This window comes from Podarcis filfolensis (genome assembly GCF_964270895.1).
Source record: "Podarcis filfolensis genome assembly, chromosome: 16".
Classification (NCBI taxonomy): Eukaryota; Metazoa; Chordata; class Lepidosauria; order Squamata; family Lacertidae; genus Podarcis; species Podarcis filfolensis.
In genome coordinates, this window is record NC_139620.1 from 21,452,594 (window position 1) to 21,469,677 (window position 17,084).

A 17,084-nucleotide genomic window follows, 5' to 3' on the forward strand; every position below is an offset into this window, starting at 1 on the left:
TATGTCTTTTACTCTTTGTTGTAATGTGTGTGGGTTGTTATTTTTTTAAGTTTAACTGGGGTGGCTAAACTTTTTTCAGCCCAAGGCCAGAAGTGGGTGTGACCACAAACACACACAGCTCCCACGCCACAGCTGATCCATCACTCTGGTGACCAAGAAGTAGGCAATTTATATCCCTATCAGGGCTCTGCCCACCTCTGCACTGGGTCTTCCTTAATTTCCTTGATCTTTTTGCTGCTGCCTTGAGGGGGATGAAACAGGACTCTGGGCTAGGGGTTAGCATGAATATTGTGGATTAACATATTTGCATTTTCTCCTTCAATTGAATGAAGTGGCAATTTGAATTTGCCACAGGTGCACTATTTCTTACAGTCAACATGTAAAATGAACAATAGGTGTGGCCCACAGGGATGCAGCACAGCTGAGTGGTACAGCACATGCCGTCCCTGCAAAAGGTCCTGGTTCCATCTGTGATATCTCCAGTTAAAAGACTTCTGTAGCAAATGACAGGCAGTGATCCATTCACCCTAAGGGACCAGCCTCAACTGGACAGAATCTAGTTTTCTGGGGGCTCATCAGCCTGTGCACACATAAAGGTAAAGGGATCCCTGACCATTAGGTCCAGTCGTGGCCGACTCTGGGGTTGCGGCACTCATCTCGCTTTACTGGCCAAGGGAGCCGGCATACAGCCCCCTCAAGGCATGACTAAGCCGCTTCTGGCGAACCAAAGCAGCGCACGGAAACACCGTTTACCTTCCCGCTGGAGCGGTACTTATTTATCTACTTGCACTTTGAAGTGCTTTTGAACTGCTAGGTTGGCAGGAGCAGGGACCGAAAAACGGGAGCTCACCCCGTCGTGGGGATTCGAACCGCCGACCTTCTGATCAGCAAGCCCTAGGCTCTGTGGTTTAACCCACAGTGCCACCCGCGTCCCATGTGCACACATACACTGGAATTTTAATATACGATTCTGTCATTCATGATCCACGCATTTGCTGAAGGAAACATCAATTTGAGGCAAGCATGACTGGCACATAAAATGTGAAGACACCAAGCGGTGTTTCCTCCGCATTCTCATCAACACTTTATCCACTGGCTCGCATTCATTGTCACATACCAGGCAGGAACAGGATCTCATCTTTCAAACCAGAAGAAGTGGAGGCTGGGGGACAGCCATTCCACCAATGGGGAAGATGGGGAGCAGAGTTCACTCCCTCAGCTCTGCTATGACAGGCCACCTCCATCAGGCCTCCCCTCCCTCAAGTTTCACTTGGGAACAAGCCATTCCATCAAACTGCCTCAGCAGGCAAGTTGGGAAGTAGGGCTAATGCCATCAGATTCGCTGAAAGCCCGGCTCCATCGGGCACTTCCTGGCCCTGCAAGCTGGTCATTATAAGAACAACCATTTAAGTAACAGTGCCTGAGTCTGATCTCTCCCCATCCCGTTCTTCCTCCCTGTCCTTTTTTCCTTGTGTGTCATGCTTTTCCAGATTGTAAACCTTGCAGGGGCAGGGACTGCCTTGTTTTAATTGTTAAGTCACTCTGGGAGTCTTTTTTGGCTAAGGAGTAGGGCACATGTGTTCTAAATAAACAAATGAATAAATAAGTAAGGAGTAGACTGCAGACGGCATCTCTTACCATTCATTTGACTGTAGGGTTGGGGAGTCGTTCTGGGCTATGTGATATAAGGCACTCATAGCATTCATATTGAAGAGGGGTGGTTTCCGTTCCGCTGCAAGGAGGGAAAGGAAGTAGTGAGAAAAAATAGAGTATACAAGTCCACTGGCACCCAGGAATACAAATTTGTTGAAATATGGCATCACTTCATAAAAGACTTCACAGATAACCCTGAAAAAATGGCAACTACCAAAATCAGATTGGACTTGGGCAAATTAACTAGATTGATCTGTTCTGGAGGGTAGAGCAGGGAGAGTTGGGATTTTGATTTTGTATAAATTTTTTGAAATTGTTATATATTGGAAAAACTATATATATTTTTTAAAAAAGTGTGGAGTGGGAAGGCTTCTATTAGGGGCATTCTGCAACCAAGCGGATAAAAATTGGCCCATCGATGTATTGCCCAGACTCTTCAGTAATGGGGATAGCAGGGGTTTTCTTAGCCTCTATCCTTAGTTTATGTGCAGAAGCTGGGGATAGACATAAGTAAGTGCAGGTAAGGAATATGAACAAAAAGAAATTGTACCAAGGTAATCCTTTAAAAAACATATCAAGTGAAGTTTAATTCTGTGATCTGTATAGATGCTATATGCATACAATTCCTTAATTCTCTGTACTTTTCCGTCTATAAGACACCCCCCTTTTGGGGGGGGGACTCAAATTTAAGAATATGGGGGGGGGGAGATGGCTCAGAGTTGTTGAGCTTTTTTGAGGAGGATTACCCAGAGTTTTACAGCTTGGGGGGGAATTGCAAAAAATCACTCACACACAGCATCAACGGCTGACAATCACCAGCAGCTGACAACCGCCCACTTGCCACAGCGACAGCTAATGGCAAATAGACCCTTCCCCAGCATTAACAATTCTTACCCCGCTGAGAATAGCCGTCCGCTGGCAATCGCGTGCGTCCCAGAACAGCCGCCGCCAATCACGGCAGCGACAGCCAATCAACAGCAGTGTTTGCTGCAGAAGCCAATCACCAACCCAATTAGAGAAGCAGCAGCCAATCCAAAGCATCCCTTCTAGCAGCTCCTGCTTATAGCTGCAGCCAATCACCCGGCCACCCCATTCACTATCCATGTATAAGAAGAGGCAAGTTTCTGAACATAATTTTAGAGTAAAAAACCTTGTCTTATACACGGAAAAGTACAGTATATAATTTATTTATTGGGCTTCCATCAGTCATAGATATAAACCATGCAGGGACTCCTGTCTACTGATAGTACCACTCATGTGCCCCTGCTACCACCTTTGCTGCCGAGATTTCACTAAGTATTGCCCACGTAACCCTTTGAGGCCCTACTCCAGGTGTGCCTGTCTTTCAAAGCCAAGAAGGCAGCAACCTGGGACAGGGCCTTTTTTACAGCAGCACCGTGTGGGCCTGTGGAATTCCTTCTGCCCAATTCTTGTTTCTTCTTCTATTTTTTACAGGTAGACACACGGGCCTCCCTACAATAAAAGTGCAGCAAAGTATGAACAAATTAAGGACTACAGTAAAAATGAACACTTCATAGAATAAAATGAGATGCAATGCTAAAATAACTTCAAGTAAAAAAAATAATCAAGGGCAAAAATAAGGAAGTGAAGAAGAAAATCCTGTTTTGAGCTCTGAGGTTTAAGGGCCACAGAAACGAAAAGACTTAAAAGATATGGGAAAATAAAGAAGCATTTGGTGCAATCTGTCTATCTGTCTGTCTGTCTGTCTGTCTGTCTGTCTGTCTGTCTATCTATCTATCTATCTATCTATCTATCTATCTATCTATCTATCTATCTGAATTGGACTCCCAGAAATAGACTGGGAGAGTCAGTGAAGCTGATAAAATGCTGGCATCATAGGTTCAGAGGGGCCTATCCAATTTAGCAGTTTCATAGCCATATTCTGCACTAAACTGACGTTTCTGGTCAGTTCTCAAAAGAAGCCCTACACATAACACAGTAATTCCAAAAGGAATGTTTTCAGGTATCAATACATTTTTTATTTTTTTTTACTTTCCCAGGCACTTGTGATACTTCAGTTTTATTTTGGTCTGTTCTAATACCCCTCTTGATTGTCATTACATTGTTGTAGGTTGGGACATTTTTCCTTCCCTTTACTGGACTGTGTTTTTTGTTTGCTTTCCTTTTTGGAACCTCACTGTGGAATTTTTCCAAGTTGAAAGGTAAGGTATATTTTTGTTTTAACCGATAAAACAAATAAGCCCCTCTTAAGCCATAAGGTATATATTTTGCTGGGGGTGAGTGGGTGGGGTTGTTTAAAAATTGAAGTTCTACAGAGAGTAAGTTGTGTGTTTTGCTTTGAGATTCTGGTGTACTGAATGTTTTTATTTTATTTCTGGTCTACTGACTGTAATAAATAATAATAAATGATAAAATATAATGATAATGATGCCATCTATCTGACTGGGTTGCCCTAGCCACCCTGGGTGGTTTCCATCAAATTAATGGTGAACAAAGTATGCTGTGTGCCCACACCAATGGCAGCACACACATGGTCCTGAAACCTCTCTCCTGACTTAGCGCACAACTAATTTATAAAAAAAATCTTGTATACAGCAATTCCATTAAAAATATCAAACTGTTTGCTACAAATGTTTTATCTCAATTATTTGCTTAAGCCTGGCAGCATAGAGATGTTTTCAGCAAACCTTTAAAGGTTAAAATGCATGGCGCCTGATGAATCCCTATTGGAAAAACATTCCATAGGACTGGGCTGATGACCCTAAAAGTTTGGCAAAAATCCTGTTTATATGCCTGCTTATATTTGGTTTTTTCCTGATCATAGTCAGGATTGAGAGAGCTTTGCAATAATTAGCTAACCAAGCAACCCACAAATTTTGCAGCCGGACAATCTGCACAATGCAACAAGCAAACCTAAACCATACAAAGGAAGTAAATTAGCATATTTGGTATAATTTACAAAGCATGGGGAGGAGGCAAGTGGCTCTGCAGCTTCCCCAAAGCTCCAGCCATCATAACTGCTACAAGTCTTTTTAAGACACTTCTCCAGCTTCTAAGAATTTACCAAGCACTGGATATTGATTGCACAGAAAGTAAGCAGAGTTACTCAAGATGTTAAGTTCTACAACTGGCATCAAAGTACATGTGCCCACAGTGTGAGTGCAGAAGCCATTTTGCCCCCAATTATAATTTCCATGGTTCAGAACTCACTTTGTTTGCTCTGGGTACAAAATGACTAGCTTTATTTCCCCGTCTTAGTCTCCACACCCCCAGGAACACCAGAAATGCCACAGTATAATCATAGATAGCCACTTGAGAGCTCATGGGCTGAATCTGACTCCTGGAAACCCTACTGAATTGAAGTGTGGAAGAAATAGGCTGCCTGTTTCATTTGGTGCTGAGAATCTGTACAAGGTATCAGAGAGGTTGAAGATATATGCGGCCATGTTACTCACCTAACTCTATGCATGTGATTCCAAGAGACCAAACATCTACCTTTCCATCATACTGTCCTTCATCCATAGCTAGGATTACTTCAGGGGCCATCCTACCATGCAGGGATACAAAGAGAGCAGATTACGCAACACAAAAGCAAAAAAACACACCACAAGGGGGGTGGGGTACAATTTCCCCCCACACCCTCCAAGTTATCATCACCAGCACAGCAGCCCCGGAACTTAAAATAATCAGCATGGAGCAAAACTAAGCCATGCTGGGGGGGAAATAACACTAGCCTGCTTAGGAAAATAAAAAAAACTTCCTCCAGAGGTGATGGTAAGGGAGTATGAGAAGAGCAAAACAAAGGAGAAAGAAAAAGGACAACCTAATGAGTCTGCAACATGCTGGCAGATGGGCGACCCACACCAACCTCAGTGGCATTGTACCTGGAGTCAGCCAGCAGGGGCTGAAAGGGTCCTAAGGCATCAATTTCAGTCTCACCAGAGACGGTGAGTTTTCCCATTGATACACCAACAGTGTTTTCCTGGAGATGCTCAGCCTGGGAGTGCAGCTATGAAAGAAACAAGGGGATCTGGAGCACAGTGGGGAAAGGCGGGGTCTAAGATAAAAAAAGGGGGGTAACAAGGCAAGACAGCAGGGAAATCCACACTAGGGACACAACTAAACTGCTGGCTTTGGAGAGGGAATACATACATACACACATACACATACACATAGAATGCACACATAGAGCTCCTGCAATCTATGTGCCCCGCAACCCAAACACAGCTTCATGGAGTTGCATAATATTTATCTATGCAAGAGGTATCCTTGGTTAGATTCTAGTTTTGCAGACAATTAACAAAGCAAGAGATGGAGAGCAGAAAGTCACCTGGACCAGGGCCGGATTTAGGTTTGATGAGGCCCTAAGCTACTGAAGGTAATGGGGCCCTTTATATGTCCAGCTGTCCTTTGTCAACAACAAATTGTCGCTGTTTTTTGTGTTGAATATATGCTATATGGTAATTTATGGACCTAATAGGTATCTAAAGCCTTTTGCACATAACAAAATACATATTTTATCAAAGTAATTGTTGTGCTGAAATACAATTAAGAAGAAGTATATTAATAGTGAAATGTAATTAAGAAGATGTATATTAATAGTGGAATAATTATTAAGCTCTAACTTCAAAATCCATATCCAGTTTTTTTCCCCTTTAAATTTTTTTGGGGCCTCCAAGAGAGTAGGGCCCTAAGCTATAGATTGTTTAGCTTATACGTAAATCCGGCACTGACCTGGACACATTCCAAGGGACAAGGAAACCCCAACTCTAACGGTCCCCAGCCAAGTGGAGGTGCTCATGTAACTGAGAGTTGCCTCATTTGCATGTCACCTGAAACCACTGTTGGGCTTAACTATGATTTAAAAGATGAATGTGTGGCATGCAGGTGGAGGAGAAAATTGCAGCTGCTTTTGCTCCACCCTTGTTCCTATGCTATCAGGAGGTAAGCTATGGTTTGGCTTAGTGTTACATCTGTGCCTGGGTTCATGGTTCGTCTCTCCCCAAACAAACCAGGATCTGTAAACCAGTAAGAAACTTTGCTTACAGCTCATGGTTTGCTTGTGGCTCTCCAAACCATGAGTCTGGATTCAGGCATAACACAAAGCCAAAACACGGCTTAATTATTGGTAGCACAGGAGCAGAGAAGGAGCAAAGTGGACATGGTTTTCTCCCCATGCACCAGCATACTGGGATTTCACCTTTAAAGCATAGTTAAGTTTAGCTGTGGTTTCAAGTGATACATGAACTGGGTCAGGGCAGAGGATAAGAACTGAGCTGCAAAATCAGGAATTCCCCTGTGTAAACTTCGCTTCTACCATGAAGTCACTAGGGCTTTAGGCAAGCCACTCTTAGCCTCTTTTAGCATCTACACTTTGGCAATGAAGATACTGGACCAGCTGGCAGCATATGGAGCATTTTGAACATACTAATAGTTATTATACTTTTAACCCCTTATTTCCTCTTCCAGGCATCCAAAACAGTTTTGATATCCTGCAAACATTCAAAATGCAGAGAGAGCCTGTTTCAGAAGATTCAGGCCAGAAAAGCCTACCACCCAAAACAGAGATAGGGACACCATGGCCCTCCAGATGTTGTTAGACTGTTGCTCACATCATCTAACTGCTGGCAGATCCCCAGTGTCTGATTTTGCTCTGGCAGGATTGAGTCCCATCACTCTGGTGCTACAGCCAAAAGGCCTTGCTCTCAACTCACAGAAGCTGCCTCATGGGCAGATGGAGCCTGGAGCAGCAGAGCCTTTCCCACACAGAGGAAACCCTACAAAGAAAGGCAAGGCTGTGGTTCCAGGTTAGAGATTTAGCTGCCACTAAGAGCAGAAGAGTGGGTACAGGCAAAGGGCAAGTGGAAGGCACCATCTATTGGAAGGTCAAAGCTGGTAGATGTGAACCGGCAGCACTGTAAGCAATGAAGTTTGTGCTGGAGAAATTTCTGGGTGATTTCCCCATAAGGGATGAGATAAGGGAGATCATAAAGGTACCGATTTTGCTATTGTGGGGGAAGTGGCTTCAATAGTCTTGGAGACGCCTGTAAGAGCCAGTGACAACTGCGTGAGTGTTATTCCCCCTGTGCTCACTGTTTGAAACAGTTGCTGTGCTTTCCCCTGAAAATGCATTTCCCCAGCAACTCAAAATTGAGTAGCACATTGTATGGTATAGGGGTTTTTTTTGGGGGGCGGGAGAGAAAGGTTTATCTAAAAGGTTAGAATTGTAGTTACAAACTGGATCAGTGTGTGTGTGTGTGTGTGTGTGTGTGTGTGTGTGTGTGTGTAATCTGTCTCACACACATATAAAGCATCCCACGAAAGACTAAACAGAAAGTTGCACTCCAGTTTCACTTACCAGTAAGGTGTCCCCACAAAGGAATTGGCAGGAGAGGCTATGGATGCGGACCCAAAATCAGCTAGCTTCACTTGACCTGGCTCAGTTAGGAGAATGTTTCCTGCTTTAATATCCCTATTGAATAGAAGAAGGAAACCACAATCATTGTTTCAAAGGGAGTTTCTGTTTACTACGAAATAAACACCCTGCAGCTCAGAGGTCTGTTTTCAGTGCTTCTCATCCAGCCCCCAAACCAAGGATACTCTTCCTTTATTGAAGCTTTGGTGTCAAGGTGAGATACAGGCAACAGACAAACCCAAATAACTGGCAGAGCTGCAGCCAAGTTTTCTTCTTAAGCAGTTCATCGTAGGCTGTCTGGACACAGGCAAACAGAGTGAGCTGCATGAGAGGAAAACGCTTTGGTTCTATGAGAACAGATGGATTACCACATCCTCTAGCATGGAAGAGTTTGGGCTGAAATTAGTTTGATAGGTGACAGAACAATAGCCTTTGTACAAGATGGTGGGAAACTAGAGCAAGGCTCAGGAAATCTACTATAGTACTGCTGGAAATTTAAAGAGGAAATCAAAATCGGGCACTGTTGGATGGGGCATCTCTACTAATCTATGGGTTCAATTCTGTTCGTATTGACAATTTATGTATTACATGTATAGTGCAAGGCCCCTGCAAACATCAGTCAGCAAGATGCCATCAGCTCACAACGAAATCAGGCTACAAGTAGTACCAATGTGTTGCCCTTCAGATGTTGCTGGACTCCCATAAGCTCTGATCTTTGGACACTCTTGACGGGAATGATAGGAAGCTGGAATCTAACAACATCTGAAGGGTACCATGTTGGCTACCTCTGATTTAGTGGACACAATCCTCAATATGATATTAAAATCACTTTTTTTGTTTTGATTCTATAAATTCTGGAACAAATCACCTTGTTGATTCAGGTTTTCTCAACCTACATAAAATAATACATGTCTCTATATATCCAGCAAAAATAATTAAATCTGTGAGTCACATTTCCTTTTGCATAATAACTTTGTAGTCTGCTAACTATACCATTATATTATTATTATTATTATTATTATTATTATTATTATTATTATATCCCACAATATTATAATCCCCCTTTTTAAAAAAAGAAATTATACCCTGCCCTTCAGTTTCACAACTCTCAGAAAGTTTACAATGAGCAAATGAGAACCAGAAAAAATGAAAATACATCGCTAGCAAAAAACACATCTAAAGCACTATTTTACTGAATTTATGTTGTTCTGCTCCATTGTAAGAAGTTCTATGTGCTTTATTATTATAATGGTTTTAACTGGGTGTGGGGGTTTTTGGAAATCACATATTCTGCACTGGGACCTTATGGTGGAGGGCAGGAAAAAATACTATAAAAAATAATGTAATACATTGTGAAGGGCCCTGTTAAATCAGGACTTTGCAATGTGCAAGAATGATATGAAGCCCAGTCCCAGGGAAAACATTCATAAGTAGAGCACTACAAACTAGGCAGCCCTCTTCCTGGTGCCAAATACTTAACAACTGAAGGGGGGGGTCCACCAAGGAAAGGGCCTTGGAAGACGACTTTAACTTTGAGCAGATTTGCGTAGGAGCAAGTGGCCCTTTAGATATCTATGTCCCAAGCCGTATAGGGCTTTAAACCTTGGAGGTGAATCCGCGGCCAATGAAAGTTACTAAGGAATTGCCAAGATGCACTCCCAATTCAGCTGGCCCCAGTCATCAGCCGTATTTTGGACCAACTGGAGTAGCTTTCAAAGCTGTATAAAGCGAAGTGGTAGCCTGCTCTGGATGTTACCAGTGATCAAACAACAGCAGCTGCCTTTCTTTGGCCAGGAGGGGTCACCGCTGGCACATCAACCTCAGCTTATGAAAGGTGCTTCATGCTACAGATACCTCTTGGGTATCCAAAGACAAAACCTGTATCTATACCTGCTCCCAGATAGTGAGTACAATCCTTTGTTAGGGAAGGAGGCAAACAAACCCATTTGAAGCAGTCTGAATACCACTTCCCCCAGTCAGATGAATCAGAAGAAAAGTCAGAAGAAAAGCAGTGATACATAAAATAAAATAAAAAAAGAATTGCATGCTTTTACCTATGTATCTTAAAATGAGAATGCAGGTAGGCCAGCCCCTGCAAGGCACCATCGGTAATGGCAGCAATCTCCACTTCCTGAAGTGGCTTCTTGTGAACTGGATGGGGGGTGGGGAGAAAAATTGGACACACAAAAAAATGAGTTTTATGCAATGCTAGGGTACGAAGGACTGTATATACTGTTGCTAGCAGAGCAATAGGGTCAACACAAACAAAAAGCAGGAGGACAAATGCCTGAGATGGTGATCAAAGCAGAAGCAATTGAGAAACAGACTTCTCGTATCCCCCTGCCATTGTCTTCCTGCTTACAATCATCTCTCCTCTGATTCTACCAGCCTCAGTTGCCCAAACTGTTTCTGAAACAAGTCCACCCATTCTCTCTGATGCTCCTTATGCCTGGAACTCCCTCCTAGAACACCAATGTTGTGCCATATCTCTTCCATCAAGCTTTTTCCTCGAAACCAACCCAGGTGTAGAAATGAAATGCACTTTGCTTCACTCTCCCTTCACATGTTTCCCTCATCATATTTTGTACACCTTTACATATTTATCTCCACTGCAAGAAAGAAAGAGATCTGGGCAGAAAACCAGAGAGATTTTCTCCGTACAATTTTCTTGCAACTGTAGTTACTTGTGAAATTTAAATGTGCAAGCACACCTACCTAGGATAGTGATTCCTGGGCTAAATCTGGCCTACTGAATGGTGCTATTTGGCTTCCTGGCTGCCAGTCTAAGAGACAAAGTATGCCTATGGATGTGCAGGATATGTGGCAATGGAATTGGGAAGAAGGCCACAGGAAGGAGGGAGAACAGGGCCTGTAATCCTTCCTCCTCTCCATACCTGGTGCCCAGGCTCACCTCTCTCCAATTTCGTATTTGCCTTCCACCACAGTAAATTCCTAACCAAGAACCAAGGAAATGAGAATACAAGTGATGGATTGACATATTTGGCTTACTTTAACCCAACTGCATGCAGACCCAGGATTGTGAACCTAATATTGGAATACTGAAAAGCAACAGCCAGTCAGATGTGATGCATCACACGTGATAGATACCACTCATATATTAAACAGGAAAGAATTAGACTGAACTGTGAATCACCTACAAAATGCTCTGTAGGGAAGGTAACTGCCACCACTAAAAGCAAAGCTATGCTGTCAAAGAAGCATGGTAGGAATATTTCAAGGCTTACCTTCCAACAAATCTGAAGCAGATCCTAAGCAGTACTCCATTACTAACTGCAAGAAGCAGAAATAAATGCAGCCATTAAAATAGAGAAGGAATGATAATTCACCAAGCAATATAAGAGTGTAGTGTAAGGGGTGTATCTACACTGAGGACTGTGAAGCCTGGGAAATGTTTTGTGCAAGGTGATGTTTTTCATATGAAGTCTCAGCACGACAATTTCCTCAAGCTACAATTCCCAGGATTGTTTGGGCGAAAGCCATGACAGCTAAAACGGTTTACAACAACTTTAAGTTTGCAATGTATTATGCCAAGAGTTTGCAGTGCCCCAGAAAACTGAGAGTTCCAGTTTTAGCAAGATTGAGAGCTGCTCCAAGATATACATGTTAATTTTGGTATGCAATGGCTACAGTAGCCAACTCTCACCCCATCCCCGATCCCATGTACAGTATCAGGCTTCAAGCAGGTGAAGTGAACAGAACATGACAATTTATTTACCATTATTGGGGATTATGGGGTCAACACACAGTGGGACCAAGGCCGGAATTAGGAATTGATCATAGTGTTAGCAGAAAGCATATGAGTATTGTACTATGAGACTGCACAAGAATGCTCCATATTTGAGCATTCCCCCCCCCAAAAAAGCTTCAGTTTTGCCTTCTCCCCATGTTGTATTTCTATGTGCTGAAATATTTCCATCCACATAGAACATTTGAATGTGCACCACCTCACCTGTAGCCTAAAGTGGTACTGACAGGTCAGAAAAACTTTCCCATGTGACTTGAGGGCCGTTTAACCTGGCCCCGAGAGAACGAAATCCCTCCATAGGCAATTCACAACAGCTGGGTATTTTTTGCTATATGTAAACATATAGGAGGGGGACATCAGTCTGGATGATGCCGTAAGTCCATTCCAGTTTTTGGGATCCTGCATCCAGTGAGGGTTAGAATCTAGTGGAATAGGTTGCTGAACTGGTCAGCAAAGTTTCTTTGTAAGACAATTACTTTAACTAGCACCTTAAGTACCCTGATCAGCATCAAAAAGATTGAGCTAGGTTGTAACAGCTATAGTTGTGATGGAGTGATGGTGAACAACAGGCCAAACTGGGGCTAGGCTAGAGTGGCCTGGAAGCTGGGGAAGAGAGACATAGAATCACAGAAGCTGTGACTAATGGAGAAGTGAGATCTTTTGGTGGTGTTAATGCTGTGAGGGCCCCCCTCCCCATGCTCAGGTTGTACGTATGTGTATAAAAAAAAGCCATATATCCTAAAGACATCACAGACTATGCTGCCTTTCTTTCAAGGAAACTGAACCCTGATTAAGCATTGGATCCACGGGAGTATCTCTCCGCTCAGACATTGGGGTGGTGTGTAACAATAGCTTGCATATGCTATGATGATACAAAGCATTAAGGGCAGGCAAGCCTTCCTAAGCATTCTGGAGGTCCTTGGAGTATCCATGAGGCTGGTCCTAGTTCTCTAATGAGCATCCATTGTATTTAGAAACACATGTCTGTCCTTAAGCAGCAGCACAAACAGTGCGCCAAGACAAGGCAACCCAGCTGCGGACCCCCAACGCCTGTAAACATTTTCAGTTTCCATGCAGTATAGCAATGTTAGGCTCAGGGCCTGACAGCCTTTAAAGAATAAGTGGCAGCGCGGGATGATTGAAACAATTCAGCATTGCATCCAGGGGAAAACAGCTTCTTCACAGCCCATAGGACGTGAAATCCAAGCAAAGCTTTCACTCACCCAGGCAGTGTTTTCTTTCAAGTAACAACCCTTGTATTCTATGGTGTTGGGGTGCTTCAGCTGTCGTAGAAATCTGACTTCCTTGATAATATCCTGCCATTTCTGTTTTTTAAAAGAAGAAGAAGTCTTTAGATCGAACTTGAGATAAGAGGGGGAAAGAGAAGGTGACAGATGAGCAACTGTTGGTTCCTGCTCTCCTTGAACTGTTTCATCCCAGCCATCCACTGGAAGAACTTGTAACAAAGGACTAAGTACCCAAAATCGCTTATTTCCTCCTCCCTCTCTTTCAATCCCCCTTTCCCTTTCCTTTTTAATTTGTAAGCTTGAGGGCATGGACTGTCTTGATTTTCTTAATCTGCAAACCACCCTGGGAGCCTTTTTGGCTGAAGGGAGAGGTATAAAAATAAATAATGAAATAATAATTTCTCCATATAGCAAAATAAGAACATTTCCAAGGTGAGCTGGAATCAGAGGCAATTTCACACGGAGTTCTACACCTAGGAAGAACTTAGATTTCTAAGAACCTCAGCTCCCCACCCCTCGTTTGTTTGTTTGTTAGCAACACAAGTAAATTGAAACAAAAGTTTGTCAGCATCTGCTGAAGATGTACAGGCCAAATGGCCTCTTTGCAAGGCTAATAGTTACCAGAGGGCAATCAGATTAAGTCATGCAAATACTGCAGTCAAAACAAAATACGCACATTAAGCAAAGATACATAATGCTGTATATTTAACGGTTTAGCAAAAATCTAAATAATATTATACAAGTTGCGTGGTTCTAAACACTGCATTTATTGCCTGCGTTGGTCACAAGAATGGATGGGCACTTAGGAGCATTTTAATACATGACACAACTTGACTACTGAATTTGAGGCGCTGGAAAGTAGAAATTCCTATTTGACTCCCTTTTTACAAGGATCTAGTTGTTCCCCATACTGGTATCATTCAGGTGTCAGCAGGCCTTTGAAACATAGTGCGAAAGATATATAATTATTGCTGGCTGTTATACATACAGTATTTTATTGTGCATTTTTAAGTTTTTTAGATTTGTTTAGAGCCGCAACCTGCTTAAGAGAGAAAGGGCAGGAAATAAGATGTAATAACAAACAAAATAAATTAAAGCACTGGACTGAAGAACAGTATTATTGCTGTTATTAAATTTATTACCCACCCTTCACCAATATTCAGTATTAAAAACAGTCAAAAAACAAATTACTGTCATAGGAATAGGGAGGGTCCTGAATGTGCAATATTAAGCAATGTGCAATATTAAGCACCAAAATGACAGCAAGTTAAACCAAACACAACTCAAAAGGTGCAGAAGTACCACAGAATGGTGGCAGAAATTCCAATTTCTGGGTGGGAATGCTGGAGATCTGTACAGCAGCTCACATAAGGCTGAAGGAAACCTGCATGAAGGATCTAGGGTGGATGAGCAATTACATGGTGTTAGAGGTCACTCTTGTTTAGTACTTTCAAAATTCTAGTGTTGCAAGTAGCTTACACTGAGGAATGCAGAATCTGTGGCCCTCCAGAAGCTGTTGGGACTACAACTTCTATAATCTCTGACCATTGGCCATGCTGGTTGGGGCTGATGGGACCTGCAGTCAAACAACACCTGGCGAGCTACAGTTTTCCTACGTGGTCTACATTCCCACTTCACTTTATTAACCAGTAAATGCTGGTCCAGTTTTATTTTATTTTCACTTCCGGAGGCGGCGCCATCGGTAATGGCGGGTTCCCTCCAGCTGTGAGGGAATAGCTCCACGGAAATCGGGTCTAGCCGCGACGGCGACGCGGGGACCCTTTAGGAACTACAGGCGGGAGAAGCCTGTGTTCGTGGGACTCAGCGGGCACCTTCAGTGCCCCCCCTAACTGCGAGGGAACCCCGCAAGGGGTCCCGGAGCGAAACGGGGAGATAGGCGCGGTGCTGAGAGCCAACTGCTTCTTCCGTGGAGCGAAGCCGCACAGCCGTTGCCGGAGAGCGCTGACCTTTTTCCTGGGACAATTCGGCTAACAAACAACTACCTGTGAGTAGGTCAAGTTCAAAGACCGGGGAATTTAAGAAAAAGAGGATTAATTTGGCACTGAATCGGGAAGGCGCAAACAGGAAGTCTGCCTTCCTTTCTGTATATAGTTCAAAGCAAAGACTGATCAAGCTAACGCTGGAGAGCTGGGTTTAAAAGGACTTAAATCCTAACGTCAAATTAAAAGATTTCCCTCCCTGAATTGCAGGAGAGGGGAGGGAAGAGGAGAAAATATATTTTGCCTGCAAAAAAAGTGGAGGAAAAAGGAGTAAAAGACCACCACTTAATCCTTGGGAACGGACTGCCAGATTAATAAAATTGCTGTACTGAGAATCGCACTATTTATGGACAATGTAACTTTGTGACAGTTAACTCTGCAAGTGAGACGCTTTTACTCTGAGGGTTACTTTGGACTTGGAACTGTTGCTTTTTGCTTTTGTAGAAGGGGGACTTTGGAAAATCGGAAAAGAGACTCTATTGCAATACCATTGATCGTTATTGTGTCCCCCTAGAGGAACTTTGAAATTGTTGCAACTAGCCAGGGGATTTTCCACTCTTGACTGGCCTGGGAAACTTCCGTAGCAAAACAAGTTTTGGCCGTGGGATTGACCTTGACTTCCAGATTCCTAGATAAAGTGGCATGGCAGACTTGCTTCAGGAAAAGACAACAAGATCGGGAAAGGTTAGACAGCAGCAGACTAGTGTAACGCAGCAGCGCAGAGCATCCGTATCTGCCTCTGCATCTGTATCTGCCCCTTCTGCATCACAAGGAAAAGATCCTGCACAAGGAAAAGATCCTGCACAAGTTGGGTCTAAAGGAATGGCTACTGAAGAGGGATTTACTTCAGTATTAAATAAAATTTTTGAAACCTTGGAAAAATTAAGTAACCAAGTTACTGAAGCGACTACTAAAATTGACCAAAATACTACTAGCATCAACAATTTGGGGCAGAAGGTGAACTCAAATACAGAAGCTATTGAAAGACTGTTGCAAGAATCTGCTTCGAACCAAAAGGCAGCTGAGGAAGCAAAGGAAAAAGTGCTGGCTGTAGAGGAAAAGATTCCAACTATATGTAAAGAGCTAAAGGACCACCGATCGCTTCTGTCTATGATCGAACTTAAGGAAAAACAGACTAATCTGAGGATCAGGGCGGTCCCTGAATTGGAAAAAGACTGTTTAAGTGACTTTCTTACGCAGGAATTTGCAGAATTTTGGAATTTGGATGCTAAGCAAGATTTTAAGATAGTAAGTGCTTTTAGACTTGGAAGAGGAGGGAGAAAGAACAGGGTGAGAGACTGTTTGGTTACCCTCCGAACGAAAGAAGAGAGAGACAAAATACTGAGTCTGCACTTCCAGAAGACCTTGGAAATAAACAATTCAAGAGTGGAGATATTCAAGGATATTCCGAAATACTTATTGGATCTTAGAACTAACTGCGGAGATTTGGTGGCCCTATTGAGAAGTAACAGAATTGTTTTTAGGTGGGAATTCCCTCAAGGCCTATCCTTTACCTTTAAAGGGAAAAAGTTCAAAATAAGATCAGTGGAAGACAAGGAAAAATTCCTGAGAGACCACGAAGAAGACCTGCAAAAAGAAGTTCTAGAAGAGCTAAGAGCTTTAAAACCAGGAGTACTAGACATAGTACCACCACCTTCGGGATTGGACAAATTAGAAAAAGTGATACCACCATCAGAACAAGAGGAATTACTGGGAGCAGTTGGAGGAAAATAGAATAAATACATCATGTCTCTGCAATTATTAAGTTGGAACATTCATGGACTTAATTCCCCGGAGAAGAGGAGGAAAGTTTTTCATTTATTGAAAAAGGAACAACTGGACTTAATTTGTTTACAGGAAACACATGTGATAAGGCTACACAGGAAAGTATTGATTAATAAAAGATTGGGTCAAGAGTTTATTTCATCGGATAAGGTTAAAAAGAGAGGAGTTGTAATTTATGCTAAAGAGAACCTGTCACCGAAATTTGTTTTTAAAGATGATCAAGGAAGATTTGTGGC

The 17,084-nt window shown here is 42.8% G+C and overlaps 1 protein-coding gene across 4 annotated transcripts in view; it reads right to left on the reverse strand.

The window, feature by feature from the left end:
• Positions 1-17,084, reverse strand: part of TAOK3 (TAO kinase 3) — a 121,321-nt gene that overhangs the window by 63,885 nt on the left and 40,352 nt on the right. For 3 of the 4 annotated variants that reach the window (XM_083589952.1, XM_083589950.1, XM_083589951.1), the window contains exons 5-10: positions 13,040-13,141; positions 11,296-11,341; positions 10,105-10,201; positions 7,994-8,107; positions 5,091-5,182; positions 1,639-1,732 (exon numbers count right to left, since the gene is read on the reverse strand). In XM_083589952.1, the coding sequence (XP_083446078.1) occupies positions 1,639-1,732; positions 5,091-5,182; positions 7,994-8,107; positions 10,105-10,201; positions 11,296-11,341; positions 13,040-13,141 (545 nt within the window). Of the gene's footprint in view, positions 1-1,638; positions 1,733-5,090; positions 5,183-5,519; positions 5,645-7,993; positions 8,108-10,104; positions 10,202-11,295; positions 11,342-13,039; positions 13,142-17,084 lie in introns of all 4 variants that reach the window. The other variant, XM_083589953.1, reaches the window with a different exon arrangement.